The sequence below is a fragment of the Cygnus olor genome, chromosome 3 (genome assembly GCF_009769625.2).
Source record: "Cygnus olor isolate bCygOlo1 chromosome 3, bCygOlo1.pri.v2, whole genome shotgun sequence".
NCBI classification, from domain to species: domain Eukaryota; kingdom Metazoa; phylum Chordata; class Aves; order Anseriformes; family Anatidae; genus Cygnus; species Cygnus olor.
The window spans coordinates 75,577,643-75,602,846 of NC_049171.1; the positions used below are offsets into that span (position 1 = coordinate 75,577,643).

The window sequence follows — 25,204 nt, forward strand, 5'->3', positions numbered from 1 at the left end:
TCTTAAGTTTTCTGTTTTAAAACGGTTATTCAAAACCTTCCACAGAAATATCGTGACAGGCAGAACAGAAGAGGAAGCTGTATACGAAGCAGAACTACTGTGTCCAACAGAAGTTTTGCAATTGTCAGTTCCAGCTTAGTTTATAGAAACGCCATATTCTTGCATTTAAAAACAAACAACCCCCCCCAAAAAAACAACAAAAACAACAACAACAAAAAAACCACAATTGCTAGGAAACTGAGTGTTTGGAAAGTGAGTTACAGAGGATATAGTCTTGAGACTGAAGAGGACTAGCAGAATAAAGTAATGAGAAAGTATAATTCATTTGCTTTAAAAATCTCTGTATAGTTATTGCATACAAGGCCTTTTTTGATGCGTATATGCAAATTTTTACTTTTAAGGTATCTCTTAAATTATTCTAAGTGACTGGTTTGCAGTAAATCAGTGTAAACTGAATTGCTGAAAGATGATCTTTGTGAAGAGGAGAAGCTCATCTTTTTGGATGATGTGGTTTGTAATCAGACTAATGTGGATTTTCACCCTCCTTGATTTAGGAGAGAACAATGGATAACTTTCAAAAATAAAATAACGAAATCACCTGACTGAAGCGCCTCATTTAAATTTCTGTCTCTGACACAGACATTGCCAATGGACAAAGCACCAGCCTAGCCTCTCAGTTAATGTAGTTATTTATTTTTTATTCTAGAAATTGCTGTGTAAACAAAACCCTGTTTTTAGTGGCAGAATTGCACTGAATATTAAAGTCTAGGCAAAGCTTCACTTCTGCCAAATTTAAGCTTAGACTGGCTAGTTAGACTCTGTGCAAAGCAGAAGCTTTCCATGGTGCTGTCTTATTCTGAGTGATAGCTGCTCATGTTCTACAAGAGGGCTTGATATTTCACATCTCCTGTTGGTAGAAGCTGTATTTTACAGCCCGAGAGCTTTTTATGAGTTCTTAATGTTTTCAAATAAACGTTTCTCAGAAGCAGCAGCTGTAGAAGTATAAAATTTTGCAGGTTTCATAAAATTGTAGTGAAGCACCTAATTGCATATAAGATACAAGATTACACATACTTTGAAATATAAAAAAGATGAATACTTCTGTTTGATTATTTCCTGGTGGCAGGCTATTTGATTTTAATTAATCTGTTGACAAAATACCAAGCCTATGTTAACATTACTTTCTCCTTCAGGTTTTTGTAGACTAATACCTCATCCACGGTCACCAGGCACATGGACAATATACTTTGAAGGTGCAGACTATGAAAGTCACCTGTCACATGAGAATGCTGAGCTAGTAAGTATTAATTCAGGGAATAATGGTGAAAATTGAATTGTGATTTCTTGGTAAGCCATTGTGTTGCGTGTGGTAAGTTTTAATTCTTGTCAGGAGGAACAGGCTTAATTAAACATGTAGTTCATGAGTGATTTGGTAAATTTAAGGAACTATTTGCACATTTTTGTGAGTCAGGTGTGGTGGTTTTTTTTAGGTTGTTGCATGATAGAATTCTCACATAAGATTTTGTTGTGTTCCCCCACCACTTTGGAGTAAACAGCAAAGAAACTCCTTTTAAACACTGGCAAAAGTGTATATGGACGTGTATCTGTAAATAACTGTTAATGTGACTGTAAACTGGAATTTACCTGTCTTCCTAAGGCCCTCTAAGAGAAATGCTTACTCCTCAGTATTCAGAGGGACTTGAAAGCTTCATTTGCTCTGTTCAGAACCCAGCATTTGTTAGATGACATTATGTCATCTAGCATCCTGAAGAATGTGCTTGGGCCTCAGTCCCAAAACAGAAGAGAGCATCTCCTAAATCTATAGATGATGCATCAGTCCTGAAATGATTTGCTCTTCCTCTTCCCTTTGTTGCTCTAAAGAAATGCATTTTTTTAGAACTAGTGGAATCAAAAGTCATCTGAAGTTATGTACTAGGTACTTGCTGTTCCTCAAACTAAGAAAAAGTAGAGTTCTGGCCAGTGTGCCTTAAAAAGCTACACAAAGAAATGCAAGATGCTACTATTTAATTCCTCTACAGAAATCAATACCCTTTAAGATGGTCCAGGTAACAGAATTTAGGCATTCTTCTCTGGTGCATATATGTTAATTGAATGTGCCATGTTTGAGAGCACAGTAAGTCTGTTCATGGTGGTGGCCCACACACCACCTCTTGGTGCAACATGTCCACATAATCTAAACATTGGGTAAACATCCCCTTTTATAGTTGGTGAGGTAGTCAGGGGTATTGCCTAGGATAGGTCGTCCTTCTCAGATCTTCACTGAAGAATTTCTTCTATTGTTAGACAAAAATTAAAATCAGGTATAGACTAATTATGATGTTATGTTCCCAGTGGCTAACTTTTTCCAGTGTATGGGTTTTTTTGACTTAGTTTAATACATTTTCTACTTAAATTAATGGAATAAATCCTGATTACAGTAGAAGCAGATTCTGTACTTCTGCAGACTTTGGCACAAGAGTGCTAGAATCTTACCAGTTTGAAATCTACTTGCTTTTGTAGTATTTGAACTTACTCAGTGTCAATATTTTTTAAATTAATTTCCTTTGCTTTATTTCTACTTTCTCATGGGTCTTGTGGAGCTTGCACTTGGCGGGTTTTAATATGAATACAAACTAGGTTGCACATGAATAAATTTATATGCTTCAGCTAAATAAGACTGGCAACTTTTTGAGAGCAGGGAACTGGCAATATTGCAAAGATGCAAATAAATTACTGAAAATGTTTGCGGGGGGTTGAGTTTTATTTGACTTACGGAGTTTTCAGAAGTGAAAATTTTCTGAACATTCTTTCAAGGCTTCAACTCTTTGCTATTAAAACTAATTAGCCCTTTAATATCTTTTCAAAATTATCTTCTAGATAAAGTATTACAAACTGAGCTCCATGTAGATTACCGTCATCTTTTTAACAGTGGCCTACTGAGTCAGTACTTTGGCTTTCATTAAAAGAAAACATTTTGTAATGTTTTATAGACATTACATTTGTACACATTAACATTTCAAATAGTGAATCAGTAATCATCTCTTTACTGAATTGGAGGAGAACAGTAGGTAGATTTCATAACTTTGTTAGTGTTCAGAACACAGATGCAATACTTGATAACGTGAATTCATATTTATCAAGCGTTAAGGGATTCCAACTTGAAAATGGAGTTTCAGGCATGGTATCTGAGATGAGATTTAGAGATGTGCTGCTGCTTTAACAGCTTAGTTTTTATTGTAGACTAGCTGTTTTGCACAATAATTTTCATAGCCTGGTAGTGCATGTGAACTCCTGTCATCTTTCATTTTCTTTCTTTTGCCTTGTTTGATAGGCTCAGCCTTTGAGGAAAGAACCTGAAATTATAACTGTAACATTGAAAAAACAAAACGGAATGGGCCTCAGCATTGTAGCTGCCAAGGTATGGAAGTCAGTTTGTGTAAGTGTTATGGAGGAAAAAAAAGTGTTTTGTTTGTGTGTTGTTTTTTTTTTTTCTTGGAGGGGGGGGAGGGGTTGATCTACCTTTCGTGGAAAACGTTAACTTGTTTCCCTTGAGTTTGTCGTGCGTGTCATATTGATCATACTCTTATACCAGCTGGGAAATGTTTATGTAAAATACACAGACATAATGCAAGAAAAAACATACGGATGTAGTAGTTATGACATTTAAGTCTAAAGCTCTACTGCAGGTTTATTTGGCAGTTTTCTAAGCCAAAAATTGGCAATGTTATTAAATTGAATTAATAAACTAGTTTATTTAGCACTTTTGCTGAAAACAGCAGAAGTATCTGGCTAAGAAAAGCAGTAAATAGAATAAAGTATGTGCAGTAATTTTTGTAGTAGATGAATGGATAAAAATATCTAAAATAAAGTTTGTCTCTACTTTGCTATGAAGGCAAGGCCTTATCTTTTGCACAGTATATAGCTGCATACATGACATCAGTTTTGCTTCTTTATAGTAGAGAGCTACAGCATATTATGTAGTTTGGTGAGGCAGGGATAATAACTCTTGCCCTGACTTACTGGAATCTTGGGTGTATGGTACTCCTGTTGGTGGTAATATATAGAATGCACATACAACTCCAGCCACCAGGTGGAGGACTCCACTAATTGACTGACTTTTCCTTATCAAGTTGGTTGCACAAGAGGCATAATCTTTCTATTTTAAATTTGCTATGAATTATGTAACTGTGGTATCCAAAAGTCCTTCTTGTTATTGTGTAGTGTACATAGAGGTACAGGTAGAGCAAGTTTTTCTTTACATGCCTTCGCTAGTACATGAAGCTTTTCAGAACAATCTATTCTTCCTTGCCGCTTAGTACATGCGCTGAAGACTTAGTTGTTTTACATCTTTTAAGTTATTTCATGTAGTTACTTACTTCTAAACAGCACTACATTTTTTCCCTGCAACTTTGCTCATTTCATAGTCAGTTCTTGAAATGATAATCTTGTGTGATACTGGCTTTTAAAGGCTTATTTCTGACATTCTGTAAAGGAATACCAGATGTCAGGTATGTTCTGCTAACAATCAGTTATTACTGACAAAACTACTCGGGACCTGGCAAATGTAACTCAATATTCTGCTCCTATTTTTATCGAGCAGGTTAATAATTTGAGAAGCAAATAGTAGATCTTACGATATGCCAGACTAAATATGTATCGGACTTCAGACTGCCTTCTGACAGCATTTCTGTTGAATGTTTCAAAACATGCAGTGGAATTTTTTTCATTTTAAACTGTGATATCTAGCTTCTAATGTAGAGAAAAGCAGGTTATTGGTGGTGGGGGGGAGTTCCCACTTTCACTGGAGCTGTCTGGCTTCTCCCATACATTGCTTTAACAACTGACACTCAGAACTTCCATTGTCACTACATAACAATGCTATTGGTCAGTGTGTAAACTTGATTTGAAATTTAGTGGTTTTTTTCATTGTTGTTTTGGTAAATTATTTAACACATTTCGTGATACCTCTGTGTCATGATCAGTGATGGAAGCAGCACTCTTCATCTTATGTGCAGTTGCAGAAACATCCAGTGGGCCAGGCAGTGACTGCAGGTCATCTTGGTGCTGCATGCCTTCCACGTATTGGAATTCTGTTTTTAAAAAGGTCATGTCTTGAATCTTGATCTTAAATAAGCAAGAGACAGATCTTTACTTTTAGCATATGTAGAATAGAAACTTTTGCTTAATTTAAGTCAGCAAGTTGTTGGCTAGACATAATTGTCTTTCATTGTGTTGAAATAAGTTGCACTGGTAATTAAATAGGATTATTTTCAAGCAATTAATTCAAGGGGTGTACGCTACTTAACTGTAAGCAAATAATAGCACAATTTTCCTGTAACAGGCTTCCTAAAAACAGTAGGCTAAGGAAGAAGGCATTATTTTTTTTCAAGCTGAGCAGGGCAAAATATATTAGAGAATTGAGTGAGCGTGGCTGAGAAGCTAGTAATAATGGGTGGATTTTTTCCTTTCTATCATTATCCTGTTGATGTTTGCTAATAATTATTCCAACGCATCTCAAGTCATGTGTCTCTTACCAGCATAAAAATTAAAATTTTCACTTTCTCCTTTGCTGAGGAAAGAAATTTAATAGATTGTTTAAAATTTTCTAAACTTTTAAAATATGACAGTATCTAAAATGAGAGGGAGAGGCAAGTATAAGAATAGATTTAGGTTTCTCCAGTATTAAAAGGTTGGCTGTCACGTGTTCATATGAAGGTACCTTATAGCTGAAGAAATTAAAGCTCATACTTGCTTTCAGAAATATGCAGTTACTGATGCCGTGCATGGGATCCGAGTTAGGCTGCAAACCCAGTTATCTTTGTTTAACTTCTGTTTTCCAGTGTGCTTCAAAAGTGCTGTACTAAAAGAAAATGCAGGGGCTGGTCAATAGGTGGCACTGTCCTAAACAGTGAAATACAACTCTGAAACTATTCAGCGTGGCTAGGAAAACAGTTGTTTTTTTCCTGGGATGTGACAAAATAGTTGTTGTCAGTAGCACACTGTGAGAACGCTTCGCATGTTCACTGCAGACCTGCCTGTCATGTTAAGTCTTTGTGGGCTCTTGATACTTGTCTCTGGCTTTGTATAAAGATGGTTAAAATGGTATTCAGAGAATCTGCATTTCTTACCCATCTCTAGATGTCTATAAAGAAAAATAACTTCTACTTTCTACTATAATTTTGACTGTTTCCCTTTTGTAGTAATCTGCTCATCCTCAAGGAAACATCTAACTAATTCATGCTTTGATAATTCTTTGGATTTTTATTAGTTTGCAGAATTTAGTAGGTAAATAAAGTCTGTGCCAATTAGGAGTTTTTAATGGGTAAGGTGCATACTATACCTTCCATACCCCTTCCATGCTAAATGTTCTTAATTACCAAGTGATGGTCACTCCTGTCCTGCAGCAATCTAAAAAGATTGTGTTGAAGCTAAGGTCCTACAAGCAGAGAAGTGACACAACTTGCATTGAAATACTGTATACCTGCTTATTCTTAGCATAGATGGTTTCATTTTGTGATACTGGTGGATTGATTGCAAACACAGTGACATTAATGTAAAAGCAAACCAAGAAGGTGAAGAAGGTGAGTCAAGGAGTGTATGACAGCGTTATGTCACTGACAGACCCCCTGCTTGATCCTCTTTCCACCTAATGACAGGCAGAATGTTTGTGTGTTACTTCTACTTCACAGCTGCTCATATTTTATTTAATTAGAAGTTTTATAGGCCTGCCAGGAATGTCAGGGAGAGCACAATTGTTACACATCAGCTTGTTCACCTGAGCTTGCTCTAAGGGTGTTTTCTGAGGCAGGACAGCCCCAGAGCATAGTTGAGCAACCATGCAGCAAGCATATATGCTGTATGCATGCATGCCAGATAAAACACGTCTCATTATGCAATAACTGTTAGGTGCCAGAGCACTGTAAACAGTTTCATGTGTGGTTGTTTTGTTTTAAGTCGGGAAAATACCTAGCAGCATTTCTTAAACTGAATGCTTTATACGTAGATTTTTTTGTTTGGTTTTAAAGTTATAACTTCACATGTTAAATGACCTGAAACAGTGACTTCTTGTTCTACCTTTTCATAGGTGTTGCGTGTTTTCTTATAGTAATACTCAGGTAGCTTTATTAGCAGTAGCTTTTGTAATGGGTATATGGAAATTGAGGAGGTAGGAGTGGTCGGGCATCAGGAACAGTATTGCTTTTTGAGGTTGTGTGCAGAATTTGGTTGCTCTAACCCCGAAAGATGTTTTGATGTTAAAAGCTGCCTGACTTCCAACCACATTGCGGTTAAGTTTTTATGAAATCCAGATGATTTGGAAGCAGAGTGTGCATGCAGTTTACTTTAAAAATATATCGCTTTTTGGGGGCTTTTGCATGTGACTTCGTAGCCATCTGTGGGCCAGCACATTACTTCCTGTTTAATTTGGAGATTTTTTTTGTCTTTTCTACAAAAGGGCTCCCTTTTTGTTTTTCTAGCAGTTTTCAAAGTTTAATAAAGCTTCTAAAGCAAATGAAAGTCAGAACGGCATAACTGATTACGTAAGAGTCTGAATATTGTATTGGTTATAGCTGGTGTTGATAAATGCTATACCGTGTCATAGCATCCAGCTCAGTTATCTTGATGGGTATCTTGGAAAATCCAGCAGACTAGAGTGGTGGTTGCTGTAGAGGGCTGAAAGAGAAGTGGAGAATTGTTTTTTTTCTTTCAAGGATCTGTAGTCCCGGAGATCAAAATGTGGTTTTCTGTTGTTGGAAGAACAGAATCCATGGTAAGTCTGTTCAGGTTTCTGTCGGGACTGTTTTTCTCTTAAGTTTTAAATGCTATCCCTGTACTTTTTCTGCTCTCTTGCTTGTTTAAACCTGCCAGTAGTGATTTGTTCGTGTAGCAACAGTGTAATATAGCATGCAGTTAAATATAGTCAGATGTTAATAGCTAACTTTCCAAAATCTAGAAAGAAAAAGCTTAACTAATTTTTTAGCTTGTTCTTGATATGCACTTCTCAAACTTGTGGAAGTGGCTATTAATACTTAAAGTTTCAGGTGTGGTAACTATTGTTTTACTGTGGAAGAGCATGAATAGCATGACCTGTGATATGTTTACTTGTCGTATTAGTTGGCTTTAATCCAGATTCCTCTAAAAGCCTGTTTTTCACTTAAAAGTCTTAGTAGAATAATAAAATGGACATCCCAAACAGTGTATGTAAGGTTTTTAATACTCTTTTTAGACTCTTCTAAAAATACCAGAACATGTGAATACATTGCAGTTAGGATATCCTATATTTAACACATTCACAGACTAGAGGCATTTCAATTCTGTTCAGACTGCTGCTGCACGAGGGAGAGGATTCCAGCGTTCTTCCAAGTGTTAGAGCTGACTTTGAGGATTTACCTTCTCATGCTGGTTACATTCATTAATATTCTGTGATTGAGTTCTTAAAAATATACAGTGCATTTCTGCTTCTTACTGTGTCTTCCTTTTTTACTATAATGGAAAAAGTTACCTTAAAATATATGCATGTACCTTAAAGTATGTATGAATGTCTCTGTCCTACAGTAAATAGATCCAGAGTATATTTTCAAGGTTTTTCAAGAGAGAGTCAGATCAAATATTTTCTTAGCACTTCCTGAAATAGGGATAAGATGGTGATGTTTCTTTTTTAATAGAAGCATTTCAAATATTGAGTGGAACAGTTCATCAATAATTATAGTGGGGAAGGGGTTACTTTTCTAAAAACAAGTGTGTGGGCTCTTACTTGTAAATAGTTTGTGTTATTTGGCAACCTTGTTTGATCTTAAGGTTTAATGAAATCGCCCTGAGATGACTTACTGTCTAAAGAGTTCCTCATCATTTTATATTTAAGTCAATGTAAAGTGTTAATTTTAAGGAGGGTTTGAGACTAACAGGAATATCAATTTCAATGTGAAATTTTCCTGAACAAATACCTGTTAGGTGATGTATATAGGAAGAAAAGATATTAATATTAATTTTAAATCTTTTTTTTAATTGAAAGTTAGGGTTTTAGTTGCAAATAATACGGATAACATAATACATAACATAATTCTCTCTACTGTAAGCTTGCAAATACAGACAGTTAATGACACTTATTTTTTTTGTTTATTAGCTCTTTACTTATGTTCCAGGTCTTTAAGACAGAATTTCAGACACTTCACTCTTCCCTCATAACAGCCTTCTTGTGTCTGCACATCCTAAATACTTAAGGAAAATCTTTGCCTTTTCCTTCCAGCATGAATTAATGCTACTGTTTTCATATGCTGTGTAAAAACTAAAGCTTATGACAGTACAGCATGATTTTTCTTCTTACTAGTTGAGACCGCAACTTTGCTCAAGTAGAGTGTTTTTTCTTGTTTATATTTAGATTGATATTGCAAATGGGTCACCTAGACGTTATATTTTATGTCTTCTGGAACAAAGGGTTCGTTTGTGTGGCTTTTATTTTTTTATTTATTATAGTGCCAATTCTTCCTTGTACTAACACCTTATATGCAAGCACTTGCTAGCCCACAAAAGTTACGGTGCACATAGTCTTTACCTAGAATTACGCTACCAGGCTATGTTCCATTCTGGCATTCAAATAATTTAAATGTATTTTAAATGCATGTTAACGCAGCATTTTATTTTTAAATTTTCTACTCCCATCGATGAAGAAGACTTTAAGAAGTTAAATTCTGTGTTGACTTTTTCCTGTGTGAATAATACTCTGATTTGGGGTAGAGATTTAGATTGTTAATAGGGTCTGATAGTGTATCCACTGATACTGGATTAAGATGTATCTATCTACCTGAAAGTGAAGAAGCACAAATATGTGTGGAGTAATATACTGTATATTTTCTGCTGTAATTTCTCCTTAGCTACAGAGCCAAGAGCCATTACTTTGAAAAAGTATGCGTGCACACACACTTGTGCAGTTATATATATTTTTAATTATTGTTATTTTCCCCTAAAAATAGATCAGCCGTGACATTCTTATTCTGTCCGCGGACCTAATTAAGCTGAGGCATTAGTTCTGGGTTGCCTCGACAGGGAAGTGTCATGGAGTGTTCAATACAACTTCTCCTGGTACTGAACTCTAACTAGCCCTTAGCATGCTGCTGTTCAGAGACAATTTAGAGCAAACATACAGTAAAAAGTTAACTCTTGTTTGGGGCAGTAGAGCTCAAGCAATATGTATTCCTTGAACTCGGCAAAAGATTTTTTTTCCTTTGAAACACAAGCTAAGTAGATTCAAACTGGCTTGTGTGTTTAATTTCTTTTGTTAAAAAATAAACGTGCCTTTATGGGTTTGTGCGATATCATATAAATCTGAAGTTGCAGCATTTATAACAGTGAAAGGTTAAGGAAGACCACTGACTAAAACTTACGTAGTCTTTTACGAAGGCATTGTATGAAATTTTATGCCTTTACCTACTACTGTTTGTGTTTCATTAGAGCAAAAATAAAGTATAGTTAGGTAGAAACTGTTGCACGCTTGATTTCGATCTCAGAATATGACTTTAGGCTAATTACTTTTAATAGTTGACTTAGTTGCTTTGGTTTTCATCCAGATATCTTTTGGAAGCCCTCAATTTTCAGTGTACAAGAGAAATCATGTTAGAAAGTCATATACTCTTGCCTAGCACAGGCGATGTTACAGTTTTTTGTGTCTGCATGCCTGCTGCCCGTGTTTATCTATTTGTCTTATGGGGGATTCTGAATGCTGTAATTTGGTTTAAAGAAAATGAAGAAAGTCTACATACATGCAAGACTACATACAATACTATATAATCTATTTTGACTGTCTCAGGAAGTCCATTATACAACATATGAGGTTCTTTGGTCTCCTGGAAGGAGCAAACTTTAGGAAGATAAAAGATACATTTACTTACTTGCTTTGTACCCAAGTCAATCTTGATTGCAAATGTTCTTTTACTTAGAAACAAAAACAAAACAAAATGTGACAACCACTTAACTGGAAACCCTTATTCCAGTAAAGAGAACAACAAATCTCTTCAGTCCTTTATATTTACCCCTTTTGAATCTATTTGTAAATAGAGCTTATAGGTATGTGGATGTAAAGTTTCTAGGTTATGTTGGATGCTTCAGAATCCAGTTATATTGTACAGCTTGCAGTCTAACTTTTCTCTGAATTGTAAGTCATGTATTTTTCATTTGTGCAATATTTCTTTGCCTGCTAATAATGTTGATTTTCACCACAGGCTGAATCCCCATTTCCCGTTTAGTTTAATTGGAAATGTTTTCTCTGCTTGTGACTGTACTTTGTCGAACTCTGAAACTGTTTGGTATTTTCCCACCACCACAGAGGAGAGTTTGAGAGGGGAAAGCAGACGTTTACGTATATGAAGCACGGGTCAATTTTAAAACTCTTTTTAATCCAGGCTACTGCACGACTCACAGCAGCTGTGGCCACAACTAACAGACAGTAAGCTGCTTCACTGTACAGCACGCTATAAAATATTTTGTCTAACAGTGACAGGTTTTCAAAGCTTCCAAGTAGGTCTTGAGGTAGCAGAGGCCTTCCCTTCCTCTGCCAAACTTTTTTTTTCTCTGATTTGCACGGGAAAGAAGGTTGCCCTTGCTGCAGGCAGGCTGGGCAGCTACAGAGCGGGCCTATGGACTGACAGCAAGTAGCTCAGTGAATCGTAGGCATGCTATGCTCTGTACATAAAGCAGATAAATATGCTTGTTCTCAGCCAGATGCAGACTAGAAAATGCATTCAGCTTTAGGGAATGAGTGTTTGAGGGAGAGGGAGTGTTCAGAAACTTTTACTTTTTGCAAAGAGTACATTTGTAAACTGGCTGCATAGTTTTAGTAAACTGGTATTCTTTAAAGTGCTTATAAGCTTGGATTATTTCAGTGCTTCTGGACCAGCTACGTGGCAGGGAGGTCAGACTGAGACTTGACTCTGCTGCATAAACTTGCCTTTAAGGATGTTTATAAAAACTTACGAAGATCTTCTGTGTAAACTTAGAGTCTGGAATCAGAGAATTAGTCCTGATAAAAATCAGTACAATCTGCTCTGGGTGTAGGCAGATAAAAGATTTCGGGCCTGATAGCTAGATTTCAGTCATGGGGCAGAAGTTTATGGTTTTCTTTAAACACACTTCAGTTGCAGAGTTTCATTCTGTTTTAAACTGTAGTTTTTTTGAAGTTAAACATAAAATCAATGAAAAAGACCAACGTGGGGAAGCAGTGTCATCCGTGAACTATTATGAGAGATGCCAGGGCCTAATGGTTCAGCAGTGTGTGTGTGTACCTGTGTGCAATCTACGTTATTAAAATAAAGTAGTCTTTAATTTAATTTTTGCAAGATTATGCAAAATCCAAGCAAGTCTTGGAAATTTTAAAAAAATATCTGGTTTGTGCAAACAAAAGTTGCAGTCTGGAGTGTTTTGACAAGTAGTCTTGATAGCTGAGGCTACATGCGTTGAAAGCTGCTTTGAAAAAGGTTGGTAACTTTTTGGGGTTTTAATAGATTCAGCCAAACTATAACCGGAGAGTAAAGATGCCTACACTTCAAGACTGCTTTTGCATGTTACAAAGTATGTGATACTTGCAAATATTTAAATATTCAAGTACTGAAGACAAATCTTCAAATTGGTATTGCAAGGTCATTAGGAAGACTTTCTTGAATTTCTTGTAAATGTTTAATATAAAAAAAAAATATTTTTATTGAAATGCATTTTTTTCTTTAATCAAACATGATTCCGGCGGTTTTTATTGAAAATTGTTCATCACTCCAATAAAACTGCTCCAACAAAGCATATGAATCTAAACCGGTATGGGGAGATGATAGATTAGAACAAGTAATGACAAGACCTTACTGTCAGTTGTCTGGAGAATTACCGGTTTGGTTAGGCACGGTACCTGCAGATAGATATGCTTTACAGATGCATTAATTTTACCTTAGTTATTTCATACTACAATTTTGCTAACAACTGGAAAAGTGTGTGTTTTCATGTTTTAATTCAAGTCATGGGTATTAAAATAACTGGGTCACCTTACAGATCCACTGAAACGGCAAGAATATTACCAACCTAGCAGAAAGTAGAGCTCATTGCTGTTCCACCAGAGCTTCTAGTGCAGCATCAAGTTGGAGGAGGATAGTAGCTTAACTGTTAAGGGATTATCACCCCATCGGCCTTTAGCCTGGGGTACCGGTGGGCCAGCTTGGTGTCTACTGGCTGTAGGTCTCTGTGTGGCGTGGGTGCTTGGCTTTGGGCCCCAGCTTCATGTTGTTTCCACCATTCCATCGTGGCTGCTTATCCTGGCAAGTGCAACATGGGGAGGGGGTGGGGGCGGAAATTTCTGTCTGCTTTTAATGGTTCCGTGGTGACTGAATAACCAGTCTGGGGGCTGGGTATGGTGCTGCCACTGGGGAGGCTATATCTGATGTTACTGTTCATGCTGTTGCGCTATTTGTTATGTTCCAGTTGTATGGAGGATGTGATCTATGTGAGCCAAATTTTCCTGTGCTCGCTACTTACAAGGAAGTTTAATAAAACTCATCTGTCTTGTGGCATAGCGACTCTAGCAGTAAAATGTATTCTTATTAAGTATTTGCTTTAATTCTGTAATTTTTATTAATTCATTAATCCTGTAGTCTTGTCCATCCACAGTTTTGTACTGTTCTGCTATGTCAGAGTAGTCATCTTTTTTCAGGTCACTGTAGTTTCATATTGTTTTCATTACCACTCAGTCTGATTACTCCATAAAAATTACTTTTTTTAAATTCCCCCTCTTCTGTTTCTACAGTTCTTGTAAGTTTTGAAGCAAATGCAATGTTCTGAGCACAATCCTGTGAGACCAAGGAGGTGCTTGCAAAGCAATGCTAAATGTGAAAACAAGTATGGACTGTTGTGTTGTTTGATAGATGACACATATAAGCTGATGTAATAAAAATAATAATTAAAAAAAAAGGTTAGTTTGTCTCAAAATCTGGGGTTACAATGGTTGCATTATGCAGCTTGGTCCTTTGGCTTCAAGGATATGATTTTTCACAATCATATGATTAATATGATTTTTTGTAGTCCAGCAGAGAATCATAGCAGGATTAGAAGAGAGAAATGTCCATTTGGACAATATGTATAAAATCTTTGCATAAGTTTTTCTGACATAAATCTGAGTCAGCTGAGCATATTTTTGTATTTTTCTTTTGGTGCATTAAATGCATGATTGGCTTTTCTCAGTATCAGCTTGTTTTTTCTTCCATCCTTCTGCTGCCAGTGAATTAGCAGATTTTTCTGTTTGCAGCCTGTTTGACTTGAAGAGTTGGAATTCCTTAAATAAAGCTATTTTGGAAGGCTGGTATTTTTCTTCACCTTCCAGGTGCATTTTTAATGTGGAAATCTAGCATTTGAACGCCTTTTTTTCACCCCCCTGCCACCTCCCTCCTTCCCTCTTGTATCCATGGAATGACTTAAGTGTATTGTATCAGCATTCTAGAGACTGAAAGTGCACTGACTACAGATGCCAAAATTGTTCTGGAACTTGTGAGAAGTTGCTGTCGTTGCATGAATTTTCTGTTCTTTTCTACTTTTGCAGACCTTTCAGAATGGTCTTCTGGTCAACTAATTTATTTCTTCATTTATTCAGTAAAATCTTGACTAAATTACTTTGGTGATGTGTCTTGGGATATTAGCTTACATTTTCCAGTTGTTCTGCTTATTTAGAAGATATTTATAAATGGCAGTTTACAGTGTTTTTGTTACTTCTTAATTTTCCAAATAGAAGTATTTACCCAGGGCTTACTTCCATGCTTTTTCTGGTATCTTAATTAGTGGACTTCCTTTCTCTCTAGTAATTAAAAGAAGAAAAAATGCAAAGTCATACAAACAAAAGGCTCGAAAATACAGTATGCCATACCCATTACAATAGAGTTTGTCATCTTCTGAAACTGAAACTAGCTTGAATAATACAGAAAATAATTTGGTTATGCTTTCTTGAAATTCAGTGATCAAGGAATAATATTTTCTGAGAAATGTTTCTAACAAGGAGCTTCATAATTGTGTTGGTTTAATAGTAGAAAAACAGTCTGTATTATTTTGATGTTTCCTTGAAAAATAATTTGTCTGTGCAGTTTATGTTAATTTACTAAGCGTAAGTCTGCCCTAGTGAAGTCAGCTTAAATTTTGAGATTTTAGGTTAGTAAAATTCCTATTTGTTACAGTTTAATGAACTTTAAATGTTATAGGAAATGTTTAGGGATTACTCTTCTCTGAATTAACAAAGAAAGTCAACCATATAAACGTATGTCTGTCATTCATATGTCAACATATATATTATGTATGCATGTAATTAATAGTTGTTTCTCAGGTCAGATTTTGATACTGACCATTTTCTGCTGGCCCCTGTCTCTCCAAATTCATTGTTCATTGAGATAGCTTTTTGGAAGAGCTGAAAGCTCTCACTGAAGTTGAAATTGGTTAAGTGTGCTCTGCAATCTTTTTTGTTGTATTTTCAGATGTTGTTCTCTTTGTATTGTAAATGTGTCTTGGTCTGGTTTTTTGTTGTTGTTTTGTTGATTCATTGTGATAGAGAAAAGATAAAACATTTTGTCCTGAAACAAATGAAGTGATAGCTATTGCTAATTTTTCTCTCATAAGCTGCAATTTTCTTGTTCATTAAGTTGTCTGCTATTTTAAGTATTTATGTGTTACTTTGTGGTTTGGGTATATAGTCTGCATTTTTAGTTTCTTCTTTTAACAGGTCAGGATTTCTTGCTGGAAAATAATTGGTTTAAGAAGTTTTCATAAGTATTTTTGCAAAATAATCTGTAGGTACCAGCGTGGACTTATCACTTTTTTTCTAATCAAATTTATAGCGTGTTTTGGGGTTGAATTTACACGATTTATGTATTTTATAGGGTCTGAGAGTTGACTTATGATATTCGTGTGGACTTCATATGCAGAAGATAGTGTCAATTTGTATGTAGGGTCTACCCAGTTACTTAAGAATGTCCATTGTCAATTCAACTAAAAATCAGCAGAAAGAAAAGTCTCTCTTGTTATAATTAACTTTTCTGGTATGTGCGTTTGACAGAGTTGAATGTAGTTGGATGTTGCTGAACAATAAACTAAGGCCTGATTAGTACCACTTTATTTGAAATTAAACGCAAACTTCAAATTATTGAAGAGTTAGATTTTCATGAGCTACGCAACCTACGAACAGTACTGATGTGATGCTCCCAACAATCGCATCCAAATGAGTGATAAACTCAAGAAGCGTTTCCTGTGTTTTACTTCCTTGCTTTTATTATCTCCATATCCTCAGGTTGTAATTTCAGACACCATCTTATGTTTCTGAACATGTTTTTCTTCTGTGATAAGAACTCTTTGAAACAGGGCTACTATGGCAAAAATAAAGTTAGTCCTCTCTTCTAAAACCTTACCTGTCTTCTGTCCTCCTTTAAGTATTGTTATGCACTAAACGTAAACCACACGGATGCAATAAGAACAGATGTAAGGGAAATAGAATTTCTGGTGACTTTTAATTGCTGGATTTATTGGTGGCATTTCATGTGTCCATTTCTTGCTTATTCTTTTGACTTGTAGCTCCTTTTGTTCTCGGTCTGTTTCTTGGAGGACAACTCGTTTATTTATTTACTTTTTACAATGCAGTCTTGTCACTTAAACAAATATTTTTCCCATACATTCTTTTCTTCATTTAGATTTAGGATAAAGACCTCAGTTACCATTCTAAGCAGACTTCTGTATGCAGAAGTATCCTGTGTTTGCCTTTACCTCCCAAGCAGGATTAGAAGATCTATTAAAATTCCTTCTAAATGCAAGAGAATGTTCCCCATTGTCATAGAATTCCTGCAGCAACCTGTAAGTCACAGCAAATTAAGGATTACTTATTCTAATACTCTTACTAAATTTAAGTGCATGCCAGACTTGCAAGTGCAATATGTTAACATCTTTCAACTTGTGCTGTCTTAAAGTATTAAATTACTTCTTAAGATGTGTAAGATGATTATAAAAAACCAAACTTGAAGGTATTAAGTTGCTTGGAAATGCATGGCTTTGGTCTGGTTACTGGACCTAATTGTTTTCCTCAGTTTCCCACCTGAGTTGGCTGTGTACATCCATCTTAAAGATGAGTGAGCTCAAGCATGGAGATTACTTTCAAGAGTCTTTTGATGTTTTTGCTCAGAGCTAATTAAGGTTCCTGGAGGAAGAAAAAAAAAAAGACATTTATCCCATTGTGTAATTACATCAGTAAAGGTATTTTGATTTTTTTTTTTCTTAACAGGATGTATTTTCTTCTGTTCTAAATACACTATTCATGTGTATCCCTTGCTAAAATTAGGGTAATTAAAATGTTTTATGTTTAGGAGGGGAATTGATGGGCTGTGGCAAACTTGGGAAGTGTCTTTTGAGTGTGCTTGCCATGCAGGCTTCAAAAAAAGTTAAAAAAGATCAATTTCAATCATTTGTAATATATTTTTTTCTTCCTGTTTAGTTTTTCTCTTTCAGGGTACATATATATGGCTTAGTGTGTGTTTGTTTGTTTGTTTGTTTGTTTTTTTGTGATGTCCTCCCCCCCCAAACATTTTGTAAATTGGCTTCCACTAGAATACTGTTGCTCTGCAGACACTGATCAGAGCTCTTTCACGAGTAAATGGGTGACAAGTAGCAGGATTTAGGAATCTGATGCGGTTTAAGTTGCTGGGTTAAAACATCATGCCGTTCACGGAACAATGGAGTCTGAGGTTGCTGCAAAGCAAACCTGATTATTTTATGTCACGCTATTTTAACCCATTTGGAAATTGTTTGGGCAGTGTTTAAACTGAAATACCCTGTGTTAGGTCAAATTCCATTGGATGTGTTTTGTATTGCTCATTAAAAAGAACGCTTCCCTAGTGCAAGTTCACAGTGTGCTCTTTACATGGGTGAGCTGTTCTGACATTTTAAAAATGAACAGTTCTTGGTGATAATTTTCCTTCTTAAAGGAGGGCTTTTGGGTTTCTTACAGTAGAAATCCCTATTCGGGGTCTGATGTGGAAGGGCTACCTGATGCCAGCCCTGTATGCAGGGAGGATGTCACCAGCCCTCCCTGATGGACAAAGGCCTCCTGGCAGCCCCCTTTCTTGATGGCTATGATCTGTCTTACGCTGGGCTGTAAACAATTTTAGGAAAGTGATTTGGTTGAAGACTTAAGTGCTTATTTAGGAGCAGGGGTTGGGGAAGCAGGTCAACTTAACCTTTGGATAGGCCAGGCCAGGCCTGGGAGCTGCCGCGAAGCATCGGAGAGCACAAGCAGGCCGGTGGATTTTGGTCTGACACTATGTGTCAGTGCCCAGCTAATGTCATTTTAGTGAATTTAACGCATGTTCAGTACTGAACCAGGTAAATATTGCTACACTGCTGGCCTTAAACTTTTTAGCTGTGCTTTATGTGTTTTTTATGACCTGGGCTGTTCTTTTGTACTGGTTGTAAAACTGTATTGTAAAAGCATGGAGTAGAGGTGTTCCTCATGTTGAAGCTTAGGTCTAGTGTACTTGAGGTATCAGAATTCATAAATACCATGTAATAATTCTCTTTCTTCAGTCCGCAACTTACTGTTCTTCTCATTCTCATTGGTTAATAGCTTCTATATAAAACATTTTCCATATGGTTGTCTGCTTTGGCTATGCATTGTAGCAGTAGCAACCGTTCAGAAGTAAACAGAAAAGATCTTTCGGAGTCGAGTACTGGGCTCATGCAGTTCCGTTTAGGAATGCTGTAACCTATGGTGAGGCTCGTGTTGACTACTTCTGACATAATGATTGTGCTCACTTTCTGTTAAGCCCCTCATATTTTACCAACCCTTCATACATGGCTTTTTCAGCTGAAAACTGTGACTAAACAGTGTAGATGATAATTTGGAAGTAGCAAAGAAGAAGCAGTAGTTTTTATTTTGTCAGTTGTACACCTTGAAAAATGCCATAAATTATTACTTATAGGAAGCATTTTCCATTTTTTTTTTCTCAAAACAGGTGCTGTTTATTCACTTTCTGCAAGGATTGTAAAAACAGATTGGTACCACTAGAGAGTTTACTACTGTAGATTAAACTACTTTGTTGCTTCTACAATTTACTGAACTAGTTTTTGAAAATGTTTTGGGGAATTGCAATTGTTTTTATATATTTTATATATATATAATATATATATATATATATATATATATATATATATATAAAATATATATATATTCTCATCTGTATATAGATATATGAGGAAGTCTGCTGTAGGTTACAACATATTAATCTGGAGAGGGAAAAAAGCATCTCTTTATGTTTACCACATTATTGCATTCCACAGTCATTTAACTTCTCTACAGCTGTGTTCTTCTGTTCCATCTCACAGCTTTACAGGTAAACATGCATTTGGTATTCAGGATTGGAGAAACTAAAATGGACTGGAAAGAACGTTTTCAGTTTTACTGCTACTGGTACACATAATTGCTTTGTTTATGGAAGAGTAATTTTAATTGTGCTGACCTTCACATTTCTTTAAAAGAAAAACAGATTAATAAGCAGTCTACAAAGAAACCTGTTCTACTGTAATGTCAATAAGTGATAGGAGAAAAATTCACGTGGTACATATGAGTATTTTGCTCACTTTGGAGGTTAGCATGCATGGCTCACTACATGTTAAGGACACAAAAAAGATATGTGCAGTCTCCTGGAAGATGGAACTGGAGCAAAAATAAGTCTGTTTCAATAGAAATTAAGAATTTGGATTCCAATGACTATAAAGCTTAGGGGAAAAGTCACAGGAAGATAAGTTAAACTAGATGATGCTTAGTAAGAGGTCTGCCTAAGCATAAATGAAAATAGTAGGCATCTTGTTAGAAACATACTAAATGGTGTATAAAGTACACAGGAAAGAAAAGATGTATTTGTCCTACTCTGGGAGTAGATGTGGTAGACGCTAAAGATGTTCTATGTAATCTGAATAAATAGAGATTTATTTTAAAATCATTTTTGTACTTTTAAAATTCATTAGCCTTGTGTTAAGTAGGTGACTTGGAGCTAATGCATCTGCTCATAACTTGTCTTAAAAAAAAAAAAAAAAAAGGCACACAGGAAAAGGATTGACAAACTGTATAGGCTTCAAAAGAACACTTAGGAAAGAAGGAATAGTGAGCAAAATGTCAGCTCCCTTGAAACATCATGAAGAATCAGTGTAAGGTTTAGAGTGCAAGAACAGTTGGAGAAAAAATCCATCTGATCTGGTATCTTTCAGTTGTGTCTAATAACAGATATTTAGCCAGAAAGTGTAACAGAACACATGTAAGATGTTTCCTCCAAGTTTCTAGCTTTCTGTAATTTCAGATTTTTTTCCAGCATGTATTACATCTGTATTACTTTTTCTGAAAGCCCTTGGAAGATCTTACCATGAATCTTTGGCCTCTGCAGCAGTCTATTGGCAGTTTCCCAACTGAATTATGAAATCCTTTGGAAAAAAGGTTGTTGGTTTCATGGTGTGTTTTTTTTCCCTTGAGGGTGGTGGGGAGGAGGAGTTGTTGACTTTATAAAATATGCTACCTGATAGCATGAGTAAGAAAGTTTTGTCTTGCCTGACTAGAGAGATGATAAATAATCCTGTCTGCCATTCGTAATTCCATAGACCTTCGCTTCCTCTCTTGATTGTTTCTAAGCTGAGGAGTCCATAGAGTCCATATTTGGTTCTCTCAAGGAAGTAACTCTGTGTTCCTGATCATTCTTGTTATCATCTGAGCCTCGTGGTTCTGCTGGTGCCTTTTTGTAAGGGAATAATCAGAATTACAGTTTTCTAAATATGAAACCTCTAGTTGCGTAGTGACCACAGTGTTTTGTGTTTTCTTTGCTCTTGTCTAATAGTTCTGTTGGCTCCCAGACGTTTGAGCTGATATATAACGATTGCTCTGAAAACAGTAACTAAAAAGATGTTTCTTGAACAGTTAAAGCCAGTTTAGAAACTCTTGTATGGGTATTTGTGCAGTTGCAAATGATTGTCTTAATCACTATTTGCAAAAACAGTGCAGATAACACGGGCTTTAACAGAAGGTTCCAACTTCATTTAAAGTGTACGATCGTAGTCAAGGATAAGAAAGGTGACACATACAGATACAGTATGATGTAAGTCATGATTAGCAAACTCGTGATCCCCAAATTTCTTGATTAATGTGTGCACTTTTTAGAGTGGCAGTGCTCTTCCACCAGCTTGCTGTTTTCACCTTATCTTTGACTGTGTTAGGCAGATCTTTGGACTCACTGGAGCCAAGAGGGTGAGATTCTTGCTAGCAGCTGATGAAGCTAGGATTGAATAAAGCAGCTTCAGTCCCAGGTAGCTTTAGAGATATCTGATCAGTCTTGGTCAGTCTGGCTGCAAGAAAAGCTGTTGCTTCATCCCTGCGATTACATGTGACTGTGATCCATGGGGTTGTAACTTAAAGGGGGGTGGATGGACGACTCTTGCTGTTGACTCTTTCACCCTTTGGAACAGAAGGAGCATGCCTCTACGTATATTTAGTGGTTGGAGGCAGAGGAAGGAGGCCAATCATCTTAATCTTCACTTTCCAATAAGGAGAGGTGATAACTTTTCTGGGCTGTTTATGCCAAAATTGCCCTGATGGGGACCAGTCCCCCCTACAGGGTTGAAGCATTACTTCACATTTGGACCAGTAAAATGCATTTTCCCCTATTACTCCAGTGCTCAGTATCACGTGGTTCTTCTCCAGCCCTTGGTTTTGACTGGTGCATTTTCTATCCGGCAAATTTAGTTATAGTATTATTTGCCCTTTTTTCTGAAAAACTTGTGAGCCTGGTGAACAGCACATTCATTTAGGTCTTCTCTGAGAGCTTCCATTCCTTGTGAAAAGTAAAAACTTCCTATCCATTGTTGAACTAGTTACTAATGTGCATGGACAACTTCCATCTTATCCCATGACAACTTTAAATTCTTTAAGAATTCCTAGTAAGAGATCTTGCCACATACTTTTTGGAGGGCTAGATGTTCTGTCAGCCAGATCAGCATTTTCCATGTGCTTCTTGGTTGCTTGAGGAAAAAGATTTATGAAGCATGGCTTTCATTTTTCATTGCGTTTATCTAGCTGTATTCTGACTTGTATTTCTCATAACTTTAACTGATTCTTCTGGTATAAAGTTAAAAAATAATATGCAGTTGTCTGAATGTTTCCTTAGAGTCCTTCCAAAAAAAAAAAGAGTGTATTTATCTATATATATTTTAATTACCTTTATGTTCTTCCTAGACACAGAAAATGTCTTTTCTTTAGTTATTTTATTGAAGTTTTTTTTTCCCCTTTATGTACAACTTATGCAATTGTTCTGAAAAATTTGGACATATAGAATGTTAATCTTGAATCGTGGGACTCAAAGTAAATCCTGTTCTGTGGCTTTTGAATAAACATTTGGAATTAACTCAAGTTTTAATTAATAAAAATGTAATCCTTCATCTGCTTAGAAAAATCTAGTATAATGCTTGCTTTTGAAGAAAATCTGTGCTTTTCTACTTTATTTCATTATAATGATGAAAGCCATGAATGCTTTTGCTGACAAAAGAAGTAGAGTTGGAAAAGTGGGGGGGAGAGGATGAGGAATTTGCATTTTCAGTACAAAATCAACCTGGGTGTTATTGTAGAAAACAAAATCTGTGCTCTGAAAACTTAACAGTAGTTCTGTAGTGTTTTTCACAGTGACATGCAGATTAGTTTAAATGATATGGCTTGCTATGCTAAATAGTGTAGTCACAAGTGATTGTCTTACATTATAAGTGACAATTTAAAGGTTTGTGATACTAACGTAGACTTGTGTGGTGTCTTGTAAATTGGAGCACGTGGATGATGCAACAGCATGGCTTGAATAGATGCTCGCGTCCTCACGCCTTAAATCTGTTGGCTGTCTAGCAATATGTTCAGTGTTAAGTCCTTTTAAAATTTAGTGGGATACTTAGAGGCAGATTTTTATGAACAAAATTGTATAGTTCTGCAGTAGACTTAAACAGTGGTTTTGTTAACTCTGAAATACTTACTAGTTGTAACATCTACTTGTTTATAAAAGCAGAAGCACTGTTTGTTCCTCTTTGCTAGCTCCTTTACAGTCCTAATAACTTTTCCTGTAAAAAGCATTTCTATTCCTTTTGGTCATTAATTCTCAAAGCAGAATAGGCAATCTGCAATTTACCTTGTTAGATTTGGGTATTAGCAAGGGTAACACTGCAGTCTTTTGGAACATAATATAAGAATACACAGGTATCTAAAATAAACAAACAGCATGCATACAAAAGTGCAAATAAGTATTTCTCATTAGAAGGGGATTAAAACAAACTCCTAAAGTGTAAATTTTAGTTGACATATTTTCTTGATTATTGAAGCTTGCATTAAGACCACATATTGTTTGCTTCTACCAGCTTGCAGGTTCAAGAGGCCTAATATTAAAGCCTTCTTTTGATTTTAAGTGAACTTAACTCTCTTCTATATAACTTTTTGTTTTCCTGGTTTGGGGAGGAAAAAAAAGTAGAGGTTTATCTAGCCATAAAAATTTTTATTAAAATTTATGGAATGCTCAAGAGATTAAATATAAATGTAATAATATCCTTTTCTCTGTAGGGTGCTGGTCAAGATAAACTTGGAATATACGTCAAGTCTGTTGTGAAAGGAGGTGCTGCAGATGTGGTTAGTAATAGTTTTAAACATCAGAATTTCAGAGGTGGAAAAATCCTTTGGAAATACTTTTAAATCCTTTATTTGCTAGTGTGAATGAATTGTTTTCATTTACACCAAGTTAGCGTTGGTGCATGATTTTTTTTTTTTCTTTCTTGAATATGTAATTAGGATGGTCGTCTGGCTGCAGGGGATCAGTTGCTCAGTGTGGATGGTCGAAGTTTGGTGGGCCTGTCCCAGGAAAGGTACAGAATGCTTTCACTCAGTGTCTTTACATGGAAAAAAAAAATGCTAGAGTAGTAGTTAACTGAAAAAGGTCTTGGGCTTCCCACCCCCGTACCCCCCCCCCTTAGGCTTTCTCTCTTCTTTGTTGTTTTTTTCTTTCCTTTTTAAATGACTCTCTCTGTGTTATCTTAGTAACAAGAGTTTTCAGCTCAGAGATGATGTTACACATTTGGGCTGTATCTTTTAGCAAGCTGTTCTTAGCTCTAATTTTTAAATATTTTGGCTTCTGACAATTACCTGCAGAAGCTGGAAATACTTATATGTAAGCGTATCGTCTGTTTAGTAAACAGACTAGCTTCTAGCTGTTGTTTTCCTATTTTTTTCAACTGATTTTAAGTATTAGTCAGAAAAAATAGTGTTTTGTCAAACAAAAGGTAACTAGAACAAATATGAGGGAATTGTGACATTAAAAAATGATGACAAGGAGAAATATGTAATACAGTGCCTGATTTTGTTTTATTTGCTCTGACTTCTATTGCAGGGCAGCAGAACTTATGACAAGGACAGGTTCTGTAGTAACACTGGAAGTAGCAAAACAAGGAGCAATTTACCATGGTCTGGCAACCTTGCTTAATCAGCCATCCCCAATGATGCAAAGAGGTAAAGAAACAAAAATAATAATATTATATATAGGAATAACAGCTTTTGTATGACTTAGAATGCAGAAAACACAATAATTCATAGTAACTTGCCAAATACTACTAAAGCATTAAATCAGACGAAATTTAATTGCATAGAATGGAAGCATTTATTTTCTTATCAAAAGTTCATATGATTTTTTAAATACTGCTTAAAATTATACTAGTCTAATCATTAATAAATGTTTTGCATTTGTGCCTTTTTAAAAAAAAGAATTTAAGTACAGGCCTGGCTTTGAAATAATTTTTATTTTAATTAAAGAAATATAACGAATACAAACATCTTTATAACTTCAATAGCTTTTCTTTCCCTCCTCCTCATGGAGTATGACTTCCTTGTAACCAGAGAGTGTAATGTAATTACAAAGAGAGAAAAACAAAAACAGAAACCCCTGGAACGTGTTTTATTTAGTTTTTAAACTAGAAATACTGAAACCTATCTTCTCAAGTTTGTGTGTCTGATCATAAATTCTTCAGCGTTTCTCCAATGTTATGTTTTTATCATTGTACTTCACAGAGCTAACATGCAAGTCTTACATAAAATATTTTTATAAAGGAAGTCCTTTTCTATGTGTACTATAGAATAGAAAAGAATGGGTTAAAAGAATAAATCCTT

At 35.8% G+C, this 25,204-nt stretch overlaps 1 protein-coding gene and 1 long non-coding RNA gene across 23 annotated transcripts in view; one reads left to right on the forward strand and one right to left on the reverse strand.

Annotated features, from left to right (window-relative positions):
* Positions 1-25,204, forward strand: part of AFDN (afadin, adherens junction formation factor) — a 129,363-nt gene that overhangs the window by 83,762 nt on the left and 20,397 nt on the right. For all 22 annotated transcript variants that reach the window (XR_005818079.1, XM_040551040.1, XM_040551050.1 and 19 more), the window contains 5 exons: positions 1,194-1,297; positions 3,332-3,418; positions 23,612-23,677; positions 23,837-23,910; positions 24,432-24,550. Coding sequence is in view for 21 of the 22 variants with exons in the window: in XM_040551040.1 (XP_040406974.1) it covers positions 1,194-1,297; positions 3,332-3,418; positions 23,612-23,677; positions 23,837-23,910; positions 24,432-24,550 (450 nt within the window). In the remaining variant the exon portion in view is untranslated. The remainder of the gene's footprint in view (positions 1-1,193; positions 1,298-3,331; positions 3,419-23,611; positions 23,678-23,836; positions 23,911-24,431; positions 24,551-25,204) is intronic.
* LOC121067049 lies at positions 14,859-20,016 on the reverse strand. Its single transcript, XR_005818080.1, has 3 exons — positions 19,301-20,016; positions 17,084-17,185; positions 14,859-16,843 (listed from the first exon to the last, which is right to left on the reverse strand). It is a non-coding gene; the product is annotated as an uncharacterized LOC121067049 (long non-coding RNA).